Here is a 17,521-nt window from a genome sequence, read left to right as displayed (position 1 = left end):
CCCGGGGCTACTGGGAGAGGAAATTTCGGTGTTGAGTCAGAGAAGCTGCTTTCCCTCTCGAAGCCTACGATTTGCAGCTCAGATTTACCCAGAGAGGCAGAGGAAGCGCTGGAGGTTTCTGGGCAAGCAGGCACCACCCTGTTTTTATCACACGGAAAGCATGTCTCCTCCTGCTAGTCTGTGTCAGGAGGCCCCCCGCCGCAAGCCCCGCGTTATTCCGCACCGGCTTGGGGCACTCACGCGGAGGACTCGTAGGCAAGGTTGACCAGGAGGCAGTCGGCCAGGCTGAGGTTCAGGAAGTCGCACATGCCTCGGATCTCGCCGGTGAAGGGCTGGGGCAGGAAGCGCTCCAGCTCCAGGACCACTTTTCCAATCAACACGTGCACCCATCTGGGGACTCTATCCCTGGAAACGAAAAGCAGGAGGGCGTCTGACCCGCTCAGAGGTCGGCGACATGCGACCGCCTGTGTACTGGGAGCGGGACTACATCCTGAGGGGGTGAGCGCTCAGGGCCACCGCTCCCCAGACAGCGGACCGCTCCGGTGCCGCGTCACTCGATCCGCAGCCCCCCCGGGGGCGGGCGAGGAAGAAAACTGGGAGATGGGGAGGGCGAATGAGGCTGGTCCCAGGGCAGGCTTGGAGGGCCCGCGAGGCCCGCAAGGAAGTCGCAGGTTGTCCCTCCTCGGTAGCTACGTAGCCCGGGCGACAACCCGCGCCCCACCCTGACCCGGAATGGCTCAAGGACTGGCGTGCCCCGGGTGACACTGAACTTGGAAGCTGAACCTGCCGCACTGGATTCTCCCCAAGGCCGACCCTGCTCAGGGCGGCGGCCAAAGCCAGTTCTCCCAGGAGCGGGGAGTAAAGCGTCCGGGTTTAAAACACTTTGGGCAGCGCGCGTCTGACTCCGACCCGCGCCGCCTGCGTCCCCGCAGACCCCGTCCAGGGGCCCAGCTCACCCGATGACTTGCGCCACAGCGGCGCGCACCAAGTCCAAGTCGTAGTGCCGCAGCACCGGCAGCCAGCGCAGCTCGGGGGCCGCGTCCAGGCTCACGTTGAAGCGCGGCGCTGCTGGGAGAGAGGCGGCGGACAGCCCGGCCCCGGCCAGCAGCAGCAGGGGCAGAAGCCCCGGGAGCGCCTTTCCTTCTGCAGCCCCCATAGCTCGGGTTCCTGCGGCCGCAACTCGGACCTGGGCAGCCACTGTCAGAGCCCGGGTAAGCCGTGAAGGAGGAGGAGCAGGGGCGGGGCCGCGATCGCTGGAGTCGGGGCCCGCTCAAGGCCCGCCTGCCCCTGTCAACCGCTAGCCGGAGCGGCGACACCTCCAGTCCCCGCCGCGCATCCGCTCGGCAGCCCCTACTCTCCATCGGGCCCGGAGGTAGCTGACCGCGGGGCCGCTAAGGGCTGGGGCTGCGGACAGCTGGCTTCCTACCAACTCCGGGTTCCAGAGCACCTGCTTGGGCCGAAGGAGTGTAGGCTGCGGCCGAGAGAGGCTTTCAGATTTTCAGTAGCAACAAGGTGTTAGAAAAGCCTTACAGTGTAGAAAGAGACTTATTAATCCACCCCGCTCCCCGCCTCATTTGCTCATTTAAGAATTCTTCAGCGGTTCACTTGGGTTTTTATAAAGGGCAAGAGAGCTTTTTCTGTTCAACAGCCCCAAGTCTTTTCAGTTAGACGTTTTTGGGTTTTTGTTTGTTGGTTTGTTTTGAGATGGAGTCTCACTCTGTCGCCACGCTGGAATGCAATGGTGCAATCTCGGCTCACTGCAACCTCTGCGTCCCAGGTTCAAGGGATTCTTCTGCTTCAGCCTCCTGAGTAGCTGGAATTACAGGCGCCTGCCACCACGCCCCGCTAATTTTTGTATTTTTAGTAGAGAAAGGGCTTCACCACCGTGGCCACGATGATCTCGATCTCCTGACCTCTTCATCCTTCTGCCTTGGCCTCCCAAAGTACTGGGATTACAGGCGTGAGCCACGGCGCCCGGCCCTTTTTTATTTATTTATTATTTTTGAGACGGAGTCTCACTCTATAGCCCAGGCTGGAGTGCAGTGGCTGGATCTTGGCTCACTGCAGCCTCTGCCTCCTGGGTTCAAGCGATTCTCCTGCCTCAGCCTCCTGAGTAGCTAGGATGTAGGCGTCCACCACCATGCCCAGCTAATTTTTGTATTTTGAGTAGTGACACGGTTTAACCATGTTGGCTGGGCTGGTCTCGAACTCCTGACTTCAGGTGATCCACTTGCCTCAGCTTCCCAAAGTGCTGGGATTACAGTCATGATGAGCCACTGTGCCCAGCCAGTTAAACATTTTTAAAAGCTCAAAATTCAGTTAACATTTATCTTCCAAGTATTTTTTGTGAACACTATCTCATTTAATTATCAAAACAAGCCAAAAGGTAGGTTCCCCTAACCCTGGCTTTACTGATGAGGAGTATCAGGCTTTGCGAGGTGAAGCCATGTGCCGGAGGTCACTCTGCTGGTGCGCCTGTGAGCTGGCCTCGAGGTCAGGTGGTCTGAATCCACAATCCACCTTCACACCTAAGTTTCCTCACCTCCTCTTTGAGTTCCCAATGTCTGGGAGACGAACTTGTCTTAGGAAAAATCTTAGTAAGGCTGGGGCATTTTTAACAATTCTAAAAAAGGGTACATGTGTACATGAATACTAGAAACTTAAATAAAAGGACCAGACGCGCTGGTTTATGATTGTAATCCCAGCACTTTGGGAGGCCGAGGTGGGTGGATCACCTGAGGTCAGAAGTTTGAGACCAGCCTGGCTAACATGGTGAAACCCTGACTCTACTAAAAATAGAAATATTAGCCGGGCATAGTGGCGGCGCCTGTAATCCCAGCTACTCAGGAGGCTGATACAGGAGAATAGCTCGAACCTGGGAGGTGGAGTTTGCAGTGAGCCATCCCGCCATTGCACTCCAGCCTGGGCGACAAGAGTGAAATTTTGTCTCAAAACAAACAAACTGAATAGAAATCAAACACATTTTTAATTTTTTAAACCAATTTTAGGACAAAGGAATCCAACTTTTATAATTAACCACTTAAGTTGTTTTTAAGGATAACTAACACTTAAAGAAATTTAAAAATTTCTTTCCAGGCATGGTAGTTCGTGCCTGTCATCCCAGCACTTTGGCCAGTGGATCACCTGAGGTCACTTGGTTCTGATGAATAGAATCAGAATTGGTGGTGTTTGACTTCCAAGACTAGGTCACAAAGACGTTGTGGGTTCCTCCTTACTCTCTTGGATTGCTCACTCTATAGGAAGCCCATTGTAGTGTCCTGGGGACACTTAAAAAGCCCTATGAAAATGTCCCTTTCTGGCTGGTACAAATCTGCACTTGGAGAATCTGGAGCAGGAGGACTGCTTGAGTCCAGGAGTTGGAGACCAGCCTGGGCAACAGTGAGACCCCATTTCTACAAAAAAATTAAAATTAGTTGGGCACGGTGGTACATGTCTGTAGTCCCAGCTACTTGGGAGGCTGAGATGGGATGAATACTTGAGCCCAGGAGTTTGAGGCTACAGTGAGCTATGATTATGCCATTGCACTCCACCCTGAGTGACAAAGTAAGATCCTGTCTCCAAAAAAGAAGTAAATACGGCCGGGCGCGGTGGCTCACGCCTGTAATCCCAGCACTTTGGGAGGCCGAGGCGGGTGGATCACGAGGTCAAGAGATCGAGACCATCCTGGTCAACATGGTGAAACCCCATCTCTACTAAAAATACAAAAAATTAGCTGGTCACGGTGGCGTGTGCCTGTAATCCCAGCTACTCAGGAGACTGAGGCAGGAGAATTGCCTGAACCCAGGAGGTGGAGGTTGCGGTGAGCTGAGATCACGCCATTGCACTCCAGCCTGGGTAACAAGAGTGAAACTCTGTCTCAAAATAAAAAAAATAAAAAAAAAAAGAAGTAAATAAAATTGAAAAAAAACAAAGTTCTTTGTTGAGGAACTGAGACTTTCTACCAAGAGCCAGAGAGGAACTGAGGCTTCTTGTCAATAGTCATCTGAGTGAGCCATGGTGGAAGTAGATCTTCCTGTCCCAGCTAAGCTACCCCCTCAAAATTCCTAACCCATAGAAACTGTGAAAGTAGGCCGGGCATGGTGGCTCACATCTGTAACCCCAGCATTTGGGAGGCTGAGGTGGGTGGATCACTGGAGGTCAGTTTGAGACCAGCCTGGACAACATGATGAAACCCTGTCTCTACTAAAAATATAAAAATTAGCCAAGCATGATGCCAGGTGCCTGTAATCCCAGCTACTTGGGAGGCTGAGGCAGAACTGGTTGAACCCAGGAGATGGAGGTTGCAGTGAGCCAAGATCGTACCACTGTATTCCAGCCTGGATGACAGAGTGACACTCCATCTCAAAAAACAAAAACAAAAACAGACTATTAGTAGAAATTGATGGTCCCTTGAGAAACAAACCATCCTAGAAAAAAAATAGTCTTGAAGGAGACTGCCCGCAGTAGCCACTTCAAAAGTGAGAATGTTACTGGAAACTGGAAATAAGAGGTTCCTTAGTTACGTAATGCCAGAATGTTTAACATGATCACCTAGAGTAATGTGGAACACAGAAAAATGTACCTAAAAAGCTAGATACTCTAGTTAGATCTCCAAGCAAAATGTCAAAGTTGCTACCTGGCTTCTTGCTGCTTATAGTAAAATATGACAGGAAAGAGAGAAGCTAGAGCAAGGACTGTTAAAAGGGATCCAGAAATGGTTTTGAAAATCCTAGACCCAAAGTACACATGGGAACTTAGTTTATCATAGATTACGGCACCGTTTATCTGTGGGGATATCTGCAACATAGGTGGTTGATAAAGAATTAGTATCCAGAATATATAAAGACTTCCTATGCTTTTATTACTAGAAAAAATAAAAACAAAAGATTATAAAGAGGAAAATACAAAACATAAAAATGTGAAGTTATTTCAATCTCTCTAGTAATCAGTGAAATGCAAATTAAATCATGATATCATTTCTTTTTTTTTTTTTTTCAGATAGAGTTTCGCTTTTGTTGCCCATGCTGGAATGCAATGACCCAGTCTTGGCTCACCGCAACCTCCGCCTCCCAGGTTCAAGCGATTCTCCTGCCTCAGCCTCCCAAGTAGCTAGGATTACAGTCATGTGCCACAATGCCCAACCAATTTTTTTGTATTTTTAGTAGAGACAGGGTTTCTCCATTTTGATCAGGCTGGTCTTAAATTCCCGACCTCAAGTGATCTGCCTTCCTCCACCTCCTAAAGTGCTGGGACTACAGGCGTGAGCCACGGCACCTGGGGATACCATTTCATAAACAAAAGATTGTCTAGTTTCAAAGTCTAATAACATCTTGTTTACATGGATGTAGTAAAATACAAACTTATATGAGTTGTTAATGAGAATATAGTGCAATTCAGTATTGCCTACTAAAGTAGAATTGCAGACTCTACAAATCCAGTGATTTCATTTTTAGTTTTCTGGATCTTTTTTCTTTCTTTCTTTTTTTTTTTTTTTTCTTTGAGATGAAGTCTTGCTCTGTCGCCCAGGCTGGAATGTAGTGGTGCAATCTCGGCTTACTGCAACCTCTGCCTCCCAAGTTCAAGCAATTCTCCTGCCTCAGCCTCCCAAGTTGCTGGGATTACAGGTGCACACCACCACACCTGGCTAACATCTTTGTATTTTTAATAGAGACAGGGTTTCACCATGTTGGCCAGGCTGGTATCGAACTCCTGACCTGAAGTGATCTGTCTGCCTCAGCTTCCCAAAGTGCTGGGATTATAGGTGTGAGCCACTGTGCCCTGCCCATTTTTAGTTTTCTATCTAGATTTTGTTTAAAGAAAAAACTCCAAGACCATGAACCCTAGAAGACATGTTCAAAGGTGATTATTGCAGCAATGTTTTATTAAATTAAATGAATTAATTTTTTTGAGAGGAAGTCTCACTCTGTTGCCCAGGCTGGAGTGCAGTGGCACGATCTTGGCTCACTGCAACCTCCCCGTCCCGGGTTCAAGCAATTCTCTTGCCTCAGCCTCCCAAGTAGCTGGGACTACAGGCCTGCACCACCATGCCTGGTTAAGTTTTGTATTTTTTAGTAGAGATAGGGTTTCACCATGTTGGCCAAGCTGGTCTCAACTCCTGACTCCAAGTGATCCACACGCCTCAGCCTCCCAAAGTGTTGGGATTGCAGGTATGAGCCACAGTACCTGGCCTGTAGGTTTTTAAATAGCAAAAAAGTGGAAAACAACCTAACTGCTCTTTGGTAGAGAAAGGATAAATAGTGGATGTGTGAATAAACAATAAAAACTATACAAAAATTACAATGAATCTTCATTTATCAAGAATCTAATGTTGAGTTACAAATTATATTATACATTGCATACATTCTTTTGCCAAATTCTCATGGCAAAAGAATTTATACAATGATACTGCTGATGTAAAAATTTATATATACACACAAATATACATGCGAAAGAAAAAATAACTACAGGAATGATAGGCATTAACTTCTCGATAAGGATTATCCTTGAGAAGAGGGTGGAACGTGGCTGAGACATAGTTATACTCTTAATGTTCATCAACTTCTAGGTAAGGGTTATCCCTGAGAAGGGGGTGGAACGTGGCTGAGTGAGACATAGTTATACTCTTAATGTTCATCAGCTTCTAGATAAGGGTTATCCCTGAGAAGAGGGGGAAACGGCTGGGGAGACATAGTTATACTCTTAATGTTCATCAGCTTCTAGATAAGGGTTATCCCTGAGAAGGGGGTGGAAAGTGGCTGAGACATAGTTATACTCTTAATGTTCATCAGCTTCTAGATAAGGGTTATCCCTGAGAAGGGGGTGGAATGTGGCTGAGTGAGACATAGTTATACTCTTAATGTTCATCAGCTTCTAGATAAGGGCTATCCCTGAGAAGGGGGTGGAATATGGCTGAGACATAGTTATACTCTTAATGTTCATCAGCTTCTAGATAAGGGTTATCCCTGAGAAGGGGGTGGAATGTGGCTGAGACATAGTTATACTCTTAATGTTCATCAGCTTCTAGATAAGGGTTATCCCTGAGAAGGGGGTGGAACGTGGCTGAGACATAGTTATACTCTTAATGTTCATCAGCTTCTAGATAAGGGTTATCCCTGAGAAGGGGGTGGAACGTGGCTGAGACATAGTTATACTCTTAATATTCATCAGCTTCTAGATAAGGGTTATCCCTGAGAAGGGGGTGGAATGTGGCTGAGACATAGTTATACTCTTAATGTTCATCAGCTTCTAGATAAGGGTTATCCCTGAGAAGGGGGTGGAACGTGGCTGAGTGAGACATAGTTATACTCTTAATGTTCATCAGCTTCTAGATAAGGGCTATCCCTGAGAAGGGGGTGGAATGTGGCTGAGACATAGTTATACTCTTAATGTTCATCAACTTCTAGGTAAGGGTTATCCCTGAGAAGGGGGTGGAACGTGGCTGAGTGAGACATAGTTATACTCTTAATGTTCATCAGCTTCTAGATAAGGGTTATCCCTGAGAAGAGGGGGAAATGGCTGGGGAGACATAGTTATACTCTTAATGTTCATCAGCTTCTAGATAAGGGTTATCCCTGAGAAGGGGGTGGAAAGTGGCTGAGACATAGTTATACTCTTAATGTTCATCAGCTTCTAGATAAGGGTTATCCCTGAGAAGGGGGTGGAACGTGGTTGAGTGAGACATAGTTATACTCTTAATGTTCATCAGCTTCTAGATAAGGGCTATCCCTGAGAAGGGGGTGGAATGTGGCTGAGACATAGTTATACTCTTAATGTTCATCAGCTTCTAGATAAGGGTTATCCCTGAGAAGGGGGTGGAATGTGGCTGAGACATAGTTATACTCTTAATGTTCATCAGCTTCTAGATAAGGGTTATCCCTGAGAAGGGGGTGGAACGTGGCTGAGTGAGACATAGTTATACTCTTAATGTTCATCAGCTTCTAGATAAGGGCTATCCCTGAGAAGGGGGTGGAATGTGGCTGAGACATAGTTATACTCTTAATGTTCATCAGCTTCTAGATAAGGGTTATCCCTGAGAAGGGGGTGGAACGTGGCTGAGTGAGACATAGTTATACTCTTAATGTTCATCAGCTTCTAGATAAGGGCTATCCCTGAGAAGGGGGTGGAATGTGGCTGAGACATAGTTATACTCTTAATGTTCATCAGCTTCTAGATAAGGGTTATCCCTGAGAAGGGGGTGGAATGTGGCTGAGACATAGTTATACTCTTAATGTTCATCAGCTTCTAGATAAGGGTTATCCCTGAGAAGGGGGTGGAATGTGGCTGAGACATAGTTATACTCTTAATGTTCATCAGCTTCTAGATAAGGGTTATCCCTGAGAAGGGGGTGGAATGTGGCTGAGACATAGTTATACTCTTAATGTTCATCAGCTTCTAGATAAGGGTTATCCCTGAGAAGGGGGTGGAACGTGGCTGAGTGAGACATAGTTATACTCTTAATGTTCATCAGCTTCTAGATAAGGGTTATCCCTGAGAAGGGGGTGGAATGTGGCTGAGACATAGTTATACTCTTAATGTTCATCAGCTTCTAGATAAGGGTTATCCCTGAGAAGGGGGTGGAATGTGGCTGAGACATAGTTATACTCTTAATGTTCATCAGCTTCTAGATAAGGGTTATCCCTGAGAAGGGGGTGGAATGTGGCTGAGACATAGTTATACTCTTAATGTTCATCAGCTTCTAGATAAGGGTTATCCCTGAGAAGGGGGTGGAATGTGGCTGAGACATAGTTATACTCTTAATATTCATCAGCTTCTAGATAAGGGTTATCCCTGAGAAGGGGGTGGAATGTGGCTGAGACATAGTTATACTCTTAATGTTCATCAGCTTCTAGATAAGGGTTATCCCTGAGAAGGGGGTGGAACGTGGCTGAGTGAGACATAGTTATACTCTTAATGTTCATCAGCTTCTAGATAAGGGCTATCCCTGAGAAGGGGGTGGAATGTGGCTGAGACATAGTTATACTCTTAATGTTCATCAGCTTCTAGATAAGGGTTATCCCTGAGAAGGGGGTGGAAAGTGGCTGAGTGAGACATAGTTATACTCTTAATGTTCATCAGCTTCTAGATAAGGGTTATCCCTGAGAAGGGGGTGGAACGTGGCTGAGTGAGACATAGTTATACTCTTAATGTTCATCAGCTTCTAGATAAGGGCTATCCCTGAGAAGGGGGTGGAATATGGCTGAGACATAGTTATACTCTTAATGTTCATCAGCTTCTAGATAAGGGTTATCCCTGAGAAGGGGGTGGAACGTGGCTGAGTGAGACATAGTTATACTCTTAATGTTCATCAGCTTCTAGATAAGGGCTATCCCTGAGAAGGGGGTGGAATGTGGCTGAGACATAGTTATACTCTTAATGTTCATCAGCTTCTAGATAAGGGTTATCCCTGAGAAGGGGGTGGAATGTGGCTGAGACATAGTTATACTCTTAATGTTCATCAGCTTCTAGATAAGGGTTATCCCTGAGAAGAGGGGGAAACGGCTGGGGAGACATAGTTATACCTTTAATGTTCTAGTTCTTTAAAAAAAAAAAAAGGAAAATATTAACATTATATAAAACTGGGAGATGAACATGTTTCATTATTTTCTATATGTTTTTTAAAAATTACAATTATAATAAAATGTTTAAAAGATTTAAATATCCTTAAAACAAGATGTTCTGTCTAACATCATTTATTTTTAGTTTCCATGTAATTCTTTTAAACTTCCCCTGTTGTACTTTTCCCAGAATTAGGGTTCTCATTTTCTTCTTAATTTTCTCTTCCTCCTTGGCCAAATTTCTTTTAGAAACATCTCTGATGTTAACTGATATTAGGAATAGCAAGAACACCAAAATTGGATCTTACTAAGATGGAACTAGAAGTATTCTAGATTAAAAAAATTTTAGTAGAAATGTTTGCTAAGCAACATTACAAAATATTTAAAATGTAAAGGAATTCCTGGCTATGAGGAGCTGTAAAAATTTTTTTTTAATGTAGAGGGAAAAATCCAATCAGTTATATTCCCAAAACCCAAACCCAGCAACTATCTTCATATGCATATTTTATTTACAAAATTGTAGTTATAGGAAGCACCAGTATTTTATATACTCTGACGAAAAAATCATTTCCATTTAAGCTATGATATGATGCTTTCTTACTGTAATTCTAAAATGTATATATATTGAAAGTTTTCTTAAGTCTTTTGTCAAAGTTATTTGAAAATCAGATATCTACTGTTGTACATTTTTAAAAAGTGGAATAAATTAAGGTATGGCTTAAGTTTCTTTGCATTCAGAATTAGATTCTCCTGAATCACCACCATTTGATTACAGGTGCCCATGTTTTTCCACCACTTTTCTGTGCCATAAAGAATCTTGGCTCTACGTGGTGACTCACACCTGTAATCCCAGGACTTTGGAAGGCTGAGGCAGGTAGATCACTAGAGGTCAGAAGTTCAAGACCAGCCTGGCCAATATGGTGAAACTCTCTCTACTAAAAATACAAAAATTAGCCAGGCATGGTGGCAGACGCCTGTAATCCCAGCTACTTGGGAGACTGAGGCACGAGAATCACTTGAACCTGGGAGGCAGAGGTTTCAGTGACCTGAGATCATCTCACTACCCTCCAGCCTGGGTGACAGACTAAGACTCTACCTCAGAAAAAAAAAAAAAAAGGAATCTTAGTGATGGCCAGGCACGGTGGCTCCCACCTGTAAACCCTGAACTTTGGGAGGTCAAGGTGGGAAGATCAGTTGAGGTCATAAGTTTGAGACCAGCCTGGGTAACATAGTGAGACCCTGTCTCTGTTAAAAATAAATTTTAAAAAATTTGTTAATAGCGGGGGGCATACTGGCCTGGGCCTGTGGAGGATCTCTTGAGCCCAGAAGTTCAAGGCTGAAGTGGGCTCCGACTGCACCACTGCACTCTTGCCTAGGTGACAGAGCAAGACACTGTCTCTAAAAGAAAAAAATAAAAATCTTACTGATGCTGCATTTCTTAAGGGTTCTCTACTCACAAAGGAGATTTCAAGGTGTTTGTAATGTTTCTTAACCTGAGTGCTGGTTACAGTAATGTATTCAGCTTGTGAATTCATTGAGTTTAAGTATACTTAATGGTACTTGTTCTCTTCTTTATATGTCAGTAAAGAGTTTGGATTTTTTTTTTTAAGTCCAGGTTTTTTTTTTTTTTTTTTTATGGAAATTCCATAGAGACTACTAATTCTCATTCTGCAAGTTTTGATGTTGGTCCTCGCTTGATGTTACCAGATGTCGACTGACAATATCAGACTAGGTTTGTGAATGTGCAGGCAGTGACAACTACATCTAGACTCTTGTCTGGCTGCAAACATTTTAAAATATGTCTCAATTTCAGAGATTAAAAGTGTAAAAAAATTGTCTTAAAACCACTTGTTCATTTTATTTATTTAGAGACAGGGTCTCGCTCTGTCACCCAGCTAAACTACAGTGCCTGAACACCACTCATTGCAGGCTTGACCTCTGGGGCTCAGCGATCCTCCTGCTTCAACCTCCTGGGTAGCTGGTATGGCAGGCACGCACCATCACACCTGGCTAATTTTTACAAGGTCTCACCATGTTGCCCAAGCTTCTTTATCATTTTATACTCTGCTTTTGAAAATAATAGCAGCAGGGCACGGTGGCTCACAGGTATAATCCCAGCACTTTGGGAAGCTGAGGCAGGCAGATCACTTGAGGTCAGGAGTTTGAGACCAGCCTGGCCAACATAGTGGAACCCTGTCTCTACTAAAGATACAAAAATTAGCTGGGTGTGGTGGTGGGCGCCTGTTATCCCAGCTACTCAGGAGACTGAGGCAGGAGAATGGCATGAGCCCAGCAGGTGGAGCTTGCAGTGAGCTGAGACTGCGCCAGTACATTCCAGCCTGGGCAACAAGAGCAAAACTCTGTGTCAAAAGAAAAAAAAAGAAAGAAAATAATAGCCTAACATTTTTCACATTACTATAGTATTTATATCTTACCTTTAAAATAACTTTAATCAAAGTAATTAATGGTTGACTATTTCACTTGATATGGTTTGGTTGTGTCGTCATTCAAATCTCAACTTGAATTCTCTCTCTCACAATTCCCATGTGTTGTAGGAGGGACTTAGTTGGAGGTAATTGAATCACGGGGGCCGGTCTTTCCAGTGCTGTTCTTACGACAGTGAATAAGTCTCATGAGGTCTTATGGGGTTATCAGGGGTCTTCGTTTTTGCTTCTTCCTCATTTTCTCTTGCCACCATCATGTAAGAAGTGCTTTCACCTTCCACCATGATTCTGAGGCCTCCCAGCCATGTGAAACTGTAAGTCCAATGAAACCTCATTTTCTTCCCAGTCTCAGGTACGTCTTTATTGGCAGCATGAAAATGGACTAATACACCACCTAGTAATATACCTCAAGTTGCTTAAGTATTCTAATATTTTAGAAATTTTCTTGCACCCATTCTTATCATTGTAAATTATGTTGCAATCAATATTTTCCCATAGATAGTTTGTGTTAGGCATTGCTAGCTGTCTCTCCACAATCAGTTTCTCTTCCTCTTCCTTGCTTACAGAAGCTCAGTTTTGTTGGGATGGTTATGATCAGCTAAGCTAAGAGGTCAGCAATCCCATTTCCTGGTTTCTTGGCTTCCTTGGTTGGTAGGGTGGCTGAATAACCTAGTTCTGGCTAATGAAAACTAAGGGAAGGCTATCTGTGAAACTTGTTTTCTTAGTAAAAGGGATAGATGTGGAAATGTTACTTTTGTGCCTTCTTTTTACTTTAGATTAAACACTGAAGAGAGGTCTATGAAAGCAAGGTATCATCATTATCTCCATTTTACAGATGAAGAAATTAAGGCACAGAAATGTTGAATACTTTGCATATGGGTCATAGAGCTGTGTCAGTCAGCATTCTAATCCAGCCTGGCTTCAACACACACTAAGTATGACAAAGCAGAAAAGGCCAGGGCCTTGATGGTTCCATTGAGCAGCTGAACCCTGGCCATCAACTGTCCAGGCTTATGTGAGGTCAATTCCAATTTGGTTAGAATATTTTTATCTTCATTATTTTATTATTATTATTTTTGAGACAGAGTCTCACTCTGTTGCCCAGGCTGGAGTGCAGTGGCATGATCTTGGCTCACTGCAACCTCTGTCTCCCAGGTTCAAGTGATTTTTGTGCCTCAGCCTCTCAAGTAGCTGAAATTACAGGTGTGTGATACCACATCTGGTTAATTTTTGTATTTTTCATAGAGACAAGGTTCACCATCTTGGTCAGGCTGGTCTTGAACTCCTGACCTCAGGTGATCTGCCTGCCTCAGCCTTCTGAAGTGCTGGGATTACAGACGTGAGCCACCATGCCCCACTGGTTAGAATCTAGAACCTTTTTTTTGTTTTGAGACAGAGTCTTGCTCTGTTGCTCAGGCTGAAATGCAGTAGTGTCATCTCGGCTCACTGCAACCTTCGCCTCCCAGGTTCAAGCGATTCTCCTGCCTCAGCCTCCTGAGTAGCTGGGACTACAGTCATGTGTCACCATGCTCAGCTAATTTTTATATTTTTAGTAGAGCCAGAGATTCACCATGTTGGCCAGGCTGGTCTCAAACTCCTGACCTTGTGTGATCCACCTGCCTCTGCCTCCCAAAGCGCAGGTGTGAGCCACCTAGCCTGGCCGACTAGAATCTTTTTAGATGCATATTCTGTTACTTGTAGCAAAACACAGCCACAAACACAACTCTTACCATATTTTGGGTCATTTTCTTTGAGTCTCAGAAGTAGATTTGAGTCAACAGTTCTAGCTATTTTTTAGACTCTTGGTACATACTACAAATCATTTTTCCAAATAGCTATATTAACAACACTTTAGCTAACATCAGGTATTGTTGGCAAGACACAGAGATGGTCCCAAACTAAGGATGACTCTACCACCCAGTCAGTAAACACGAGGAAGAGAGTAATTAAGAAGGCAAAACAAACAACTCTTCTGAAGTATTTTCTTTCTTTTTTTCAGTAGAGACACGGTTTCACCACGTTGGTCACGATGGTCTAGAACTCCTGACCTTAGGTGATCTGCCCACCTCGGCCTCCCAAAGTGCTGGGATTACAAGCATAAGCCACCATGCCCAGCGTCTCTGAAGTATTTTCAAATCAATCCTTGTCTTGGCTTAAGGTAAATTCCGAAGGGTGAGTTTTAATGGACTTTTATTCCCCATTTTCAAAGTTATTTTGTTTCTTACACAAAATTCTACACAATTCCAACACAAGTCCCATATTTCCTCTTGGGCTTTTATTATTCCCCATTTCCTTATATGTAATAATCAGATTAAACATATTTTTGTGTTTTGCTCTTTTTTGAAAAGAATAAAAAAATTTCCAGTGTTTACAGTGGGAACTGCTTATTATAATAATGGCTGCATAATACCCTATCATGTGGACAAATGACAATTTTATTCAACCATCTTCACACTGGGATTGGACTGACAAAACATGAAAATATAATCTGCAGAAGGAAGTTTACCACATAAGAAATGGTCTATACAAATATAAGCTTATGTTATTTAAGGAGTATAGAATTGGCTGTGCTCTCTGCTTTTTTTTTTTAAGAGAGAAGAAAGAAAGGAATGAAGAAGAGAAAAAAGGAAGAGGAGGGAGAGAGAACGGGAGTGTTGCTTAATTGCCCAGGCTAAAATTAAGTGTTGCTTAATTGCAGTCTAAAAATGGGTATTGAAAGCCTCCCATACCATCAACTGTGCTTAATAATGGCCAACCAATAATTCATTTAAACCTGTGAGTAGGTGTGATGTGGTACTGATAAGAGTGCATATCTTGTGTGTTTAAAGTGGAGAGTTCTATAAATGTTTATTAAGTCGTTCCGGATCTGAGTTCAAGTCCTGGATATCCTTGTTAATTTTCTGTCTCATTGATCTATCTAATATTGATGTTGAAATCTCCCACTACTACCGTGTGGGAGTCCAAGTCTCTTTACAAGTCTTATGTATCCTGTATTGGGTGTGTACACATCCAGGATCGTCAGCTCTTCTTGTTGCGTTGATTCTTTTTTTTTGAGACGGAGTTTCGCTCTCCTTACCCAGGCTGATGTGCAATGGCGCGACCTCGGCTCACCGCAACCTCCGCCTCCTGGGTTCAGGCAATTGTCCTGCCTCAGCCTCCTGAGTAGCTGAGATTACAGGCATGCGCCACCATGCCCAGCTAATTTTTGTATTTTCAGTGGAGACAGGGTTTCACCTTGTTGACCAGGATGGTCTTGATCTCTTGACCTCGTGATCCACCCGCCTCGGCCTCCCAAAGTGCTGGGATAACAGGCTTGAGCCACCGCACCTGGCTGCGTTGATCCTTTTACCATTACGTCCTCTTTTGATCTTTGCTGCTTTAAAATCCATTCCATCAGAGGTGAGAATTGCAACCTCTACTTTTTATTTATTTATTTATTTTTGCTCTCCATTTGATTGACAAATCTTTCTCCATCCCTTTGTTTTGACTCTTTATGTATCCTTGCATGTAAGATGGGTCTGGATGCGGCATACCAATGGGTTTTGGCTGTATCTTTTGATTGGAGGATTTAGTCAATTTAAATTTAAGATTATTGCCATTTGATGTTAGCTGGCTATTTTGCCCATTAGTTGATATACATTCTTCATTATGTTGATACTCTTGACTTTTTGGTGTATTTTTAGAAAGGCTAATACTGGTTGTTCCTTTCTATGTGTAATGCTTCTTTCAGAAGCTCTCGTAAAGCAGGCCTGGTGGTAATGAAATCTGAGTACTTGCTTATTCACAAAAGATTTTATTTTTCCTTCTATTGTAAAGCTTAGTTTGGCTGGATGTGAAATTCTGGGTTGACAGTTCTGTTCTTTAAGGATGTTAAATATTGGCCCCCACTCTCTTCTGGCTTGTAAGGTTTCTGCCGAGAGATCGGCTGTGAGTCTGATAGGCTTCCCTTTGTGGGTAACCTGACCTTTCTCTCTGGCTGCCCTTAGTATTTTCTCCTTTATTTCAACCCTGGTGAATCTAACGATTATGTGCCTTGGGGTTGCTCTTCTTGAGGAATATCTTTGTGGTGTTCTCTGTATTACCTGGGGTTGAATATTGTCCTGCCTTGCTAGGTTGGGAAAGTTTTCCTGAATAATATCCTGAAGAGTATTTTCCAGCTTGGATTCATTCTCTCCGTCACATTCAGGTATACCTATCAAACGTAGATTAAGTCTTTTCACATAGTCCCATATTTCTTGGAGACTTTGCTTTTTCCTTTTTATCTTTTTTACTCTATTCTTGTCTTCTCATTTTATTTCATTAAGTTGGTCTTCAACCTCTGATATCCTTTCTTCTGCTTGACCAATTCGGCTGTTAAAACTTGTGCATACTTCACGAAGTTCTTGTGTTGTATTTTTCAACTCCGTTAATTCACTTATATTCCTCTCTATATCATCTATTCTTGTTAGCATTTCATCAAACCTTTTTTCAAAGTTCTTAGTTTCTTTGCATTTGGTTAGAACAAGTTCTTTTAACTCCCAGAAGTTTCTTATCATCCACCCTCTGAAGCCTGCCTCTGTTAATGGAACAGTCTTTCTCCATCAGACCTTGTTCCGTTGCTGATGAGGAACTGTAATCCCCTGTAGAGGGAGAGGCATTCTGATTTTGGGTGTTCTCAGCCTTTTTAGGCTGGTTTTTTCCCTTTGTTATAAATTTATCCATATGTCGTGTTTGTAATTACCGCCTTTCTAATTAGGTTTCTGAGTGGACATCCAATTTATTGATTCACCAGTGCCGGAATCTGAGCAACCCACTGTGCCGGCTTAAACAGTGGCGTTAAGATTGATGGTGCTTTTCTGACTGCACCAAAAAGTGCCGTGCCAAGGCGCCGGCAAAACCACCGGCAAAACTGCTGCGCTGGCCACAAGAGTTGCGGTGGTGAACTGTGGGGCTCCTCCACTGGGAATCCTGGTCCGTGAGCAACAAAATTCGTCTAAAAGTGTGGCATCCTCTCATTTTCTGTGCTGTCACTGGGAGCCACAATCCCGAGCTGCTGACGATCAGCCATCTTGGATCTTTGTTTTTGTTTTTTTCCATTTGGAGTTTTTATTACCATTTAATGCCTTACGCTTTATAGGTACAAAATTCATTCTGAAACAATGCTTGTGGAACTTTTAGTTTACATTTTCAACTCTGAATAGTTGACATCTAAATAGTTCAGCTGTGTTAGTCTTCCCTCAGAAAAGCATTGCTTAATGACAGGCCACCCACAGAATTTTGCAGAATTGAAAGACAATCTCCCAATTGTTTCAGTCTTTGTCAGATTTTGCTTATGAATGCCCTTACTTTGTAGCTATAAAGGTGTAAGACACGTGTGTGTTTGTGTGCATCAAGTATTACTCAAGTGAACAGAATGTGTTTCTTTAAGTTTGCACGTTTCAATATATATGGGTTTTCTTAAAAATACGAAAGGTTAAAATATTTGATCAATGTAACAGTGTTAAATACAAATTTCATGTTCAACACTAAAAGCCCAAAAAATTA

General features: G+C 43.6%; 1 protein-coding gene and 1 long non-coding RNA gene across 5 annotated transcripts in view; one reads left to right on the top strand and one right to left on the bottom strand.

The window, feature by feature from the left end:
* NAAA (N-acylethanolamine acid amidase) overlaps positions 1-1,224 on the bottom strand; it is a 27,241-nt gene extending 26,017 nt beyond the window's left edge. For all 3 annotated transcript variants that reach the window (XM_002745697.7, XM_008993159.5, XM_008993160.5), the window contains exons 1-2: positions 957-1,224; positions 241-405 (exon numbers count right to left, since the gene is read on the bottom strand). In XM_002745697.7, coding sequence (XP_002745743.1) covers positions 241-405; positions 957-1,156 — 365 coding nt within the window. In that variant the 5' untranslated portion in view covers positions 1,157-1,224. The remainder of the gene's footprint in view (positions 1-240; positions 406-956) is intronic.
* Positions 761-17,521, top strand: LOC118152270 (uncharacterized). Of its 2 annotated transcripts, XR_004740866.3 has the most exons (4): positions 761-1,211; positions 4,999-6,167; positions 13,998-14,156; positions 14,591-17,521. It is a non-coding gene; the product is annotated as an uncharacterized LOC118152270 (long non-coding RNA). The 2 variants fall into 2 exon arrangements; XR_013533072.1 differs by lacking the exons at positions 13,998-14,156; positions 14,591-17,521 and having other exon boundaries at positions 4,999-6,297.

The sequence above is a fragment of the Callithrix jacchus genome, chromosome 3, assembly GCF_049354715.1.
Source record: "Callithrix jacchus isolate 240 chromosome 3, calJac240_pri, whole genome shotgun sequence".
NCBI lineage: Eukaryota > Metazoa > Chordata > Mammalia > Primates > Cebidae > Callithrix > Callithrix jacchus.
This window is presented reverse-complemented; position numbering and strand designations above follow the sequence as displayed.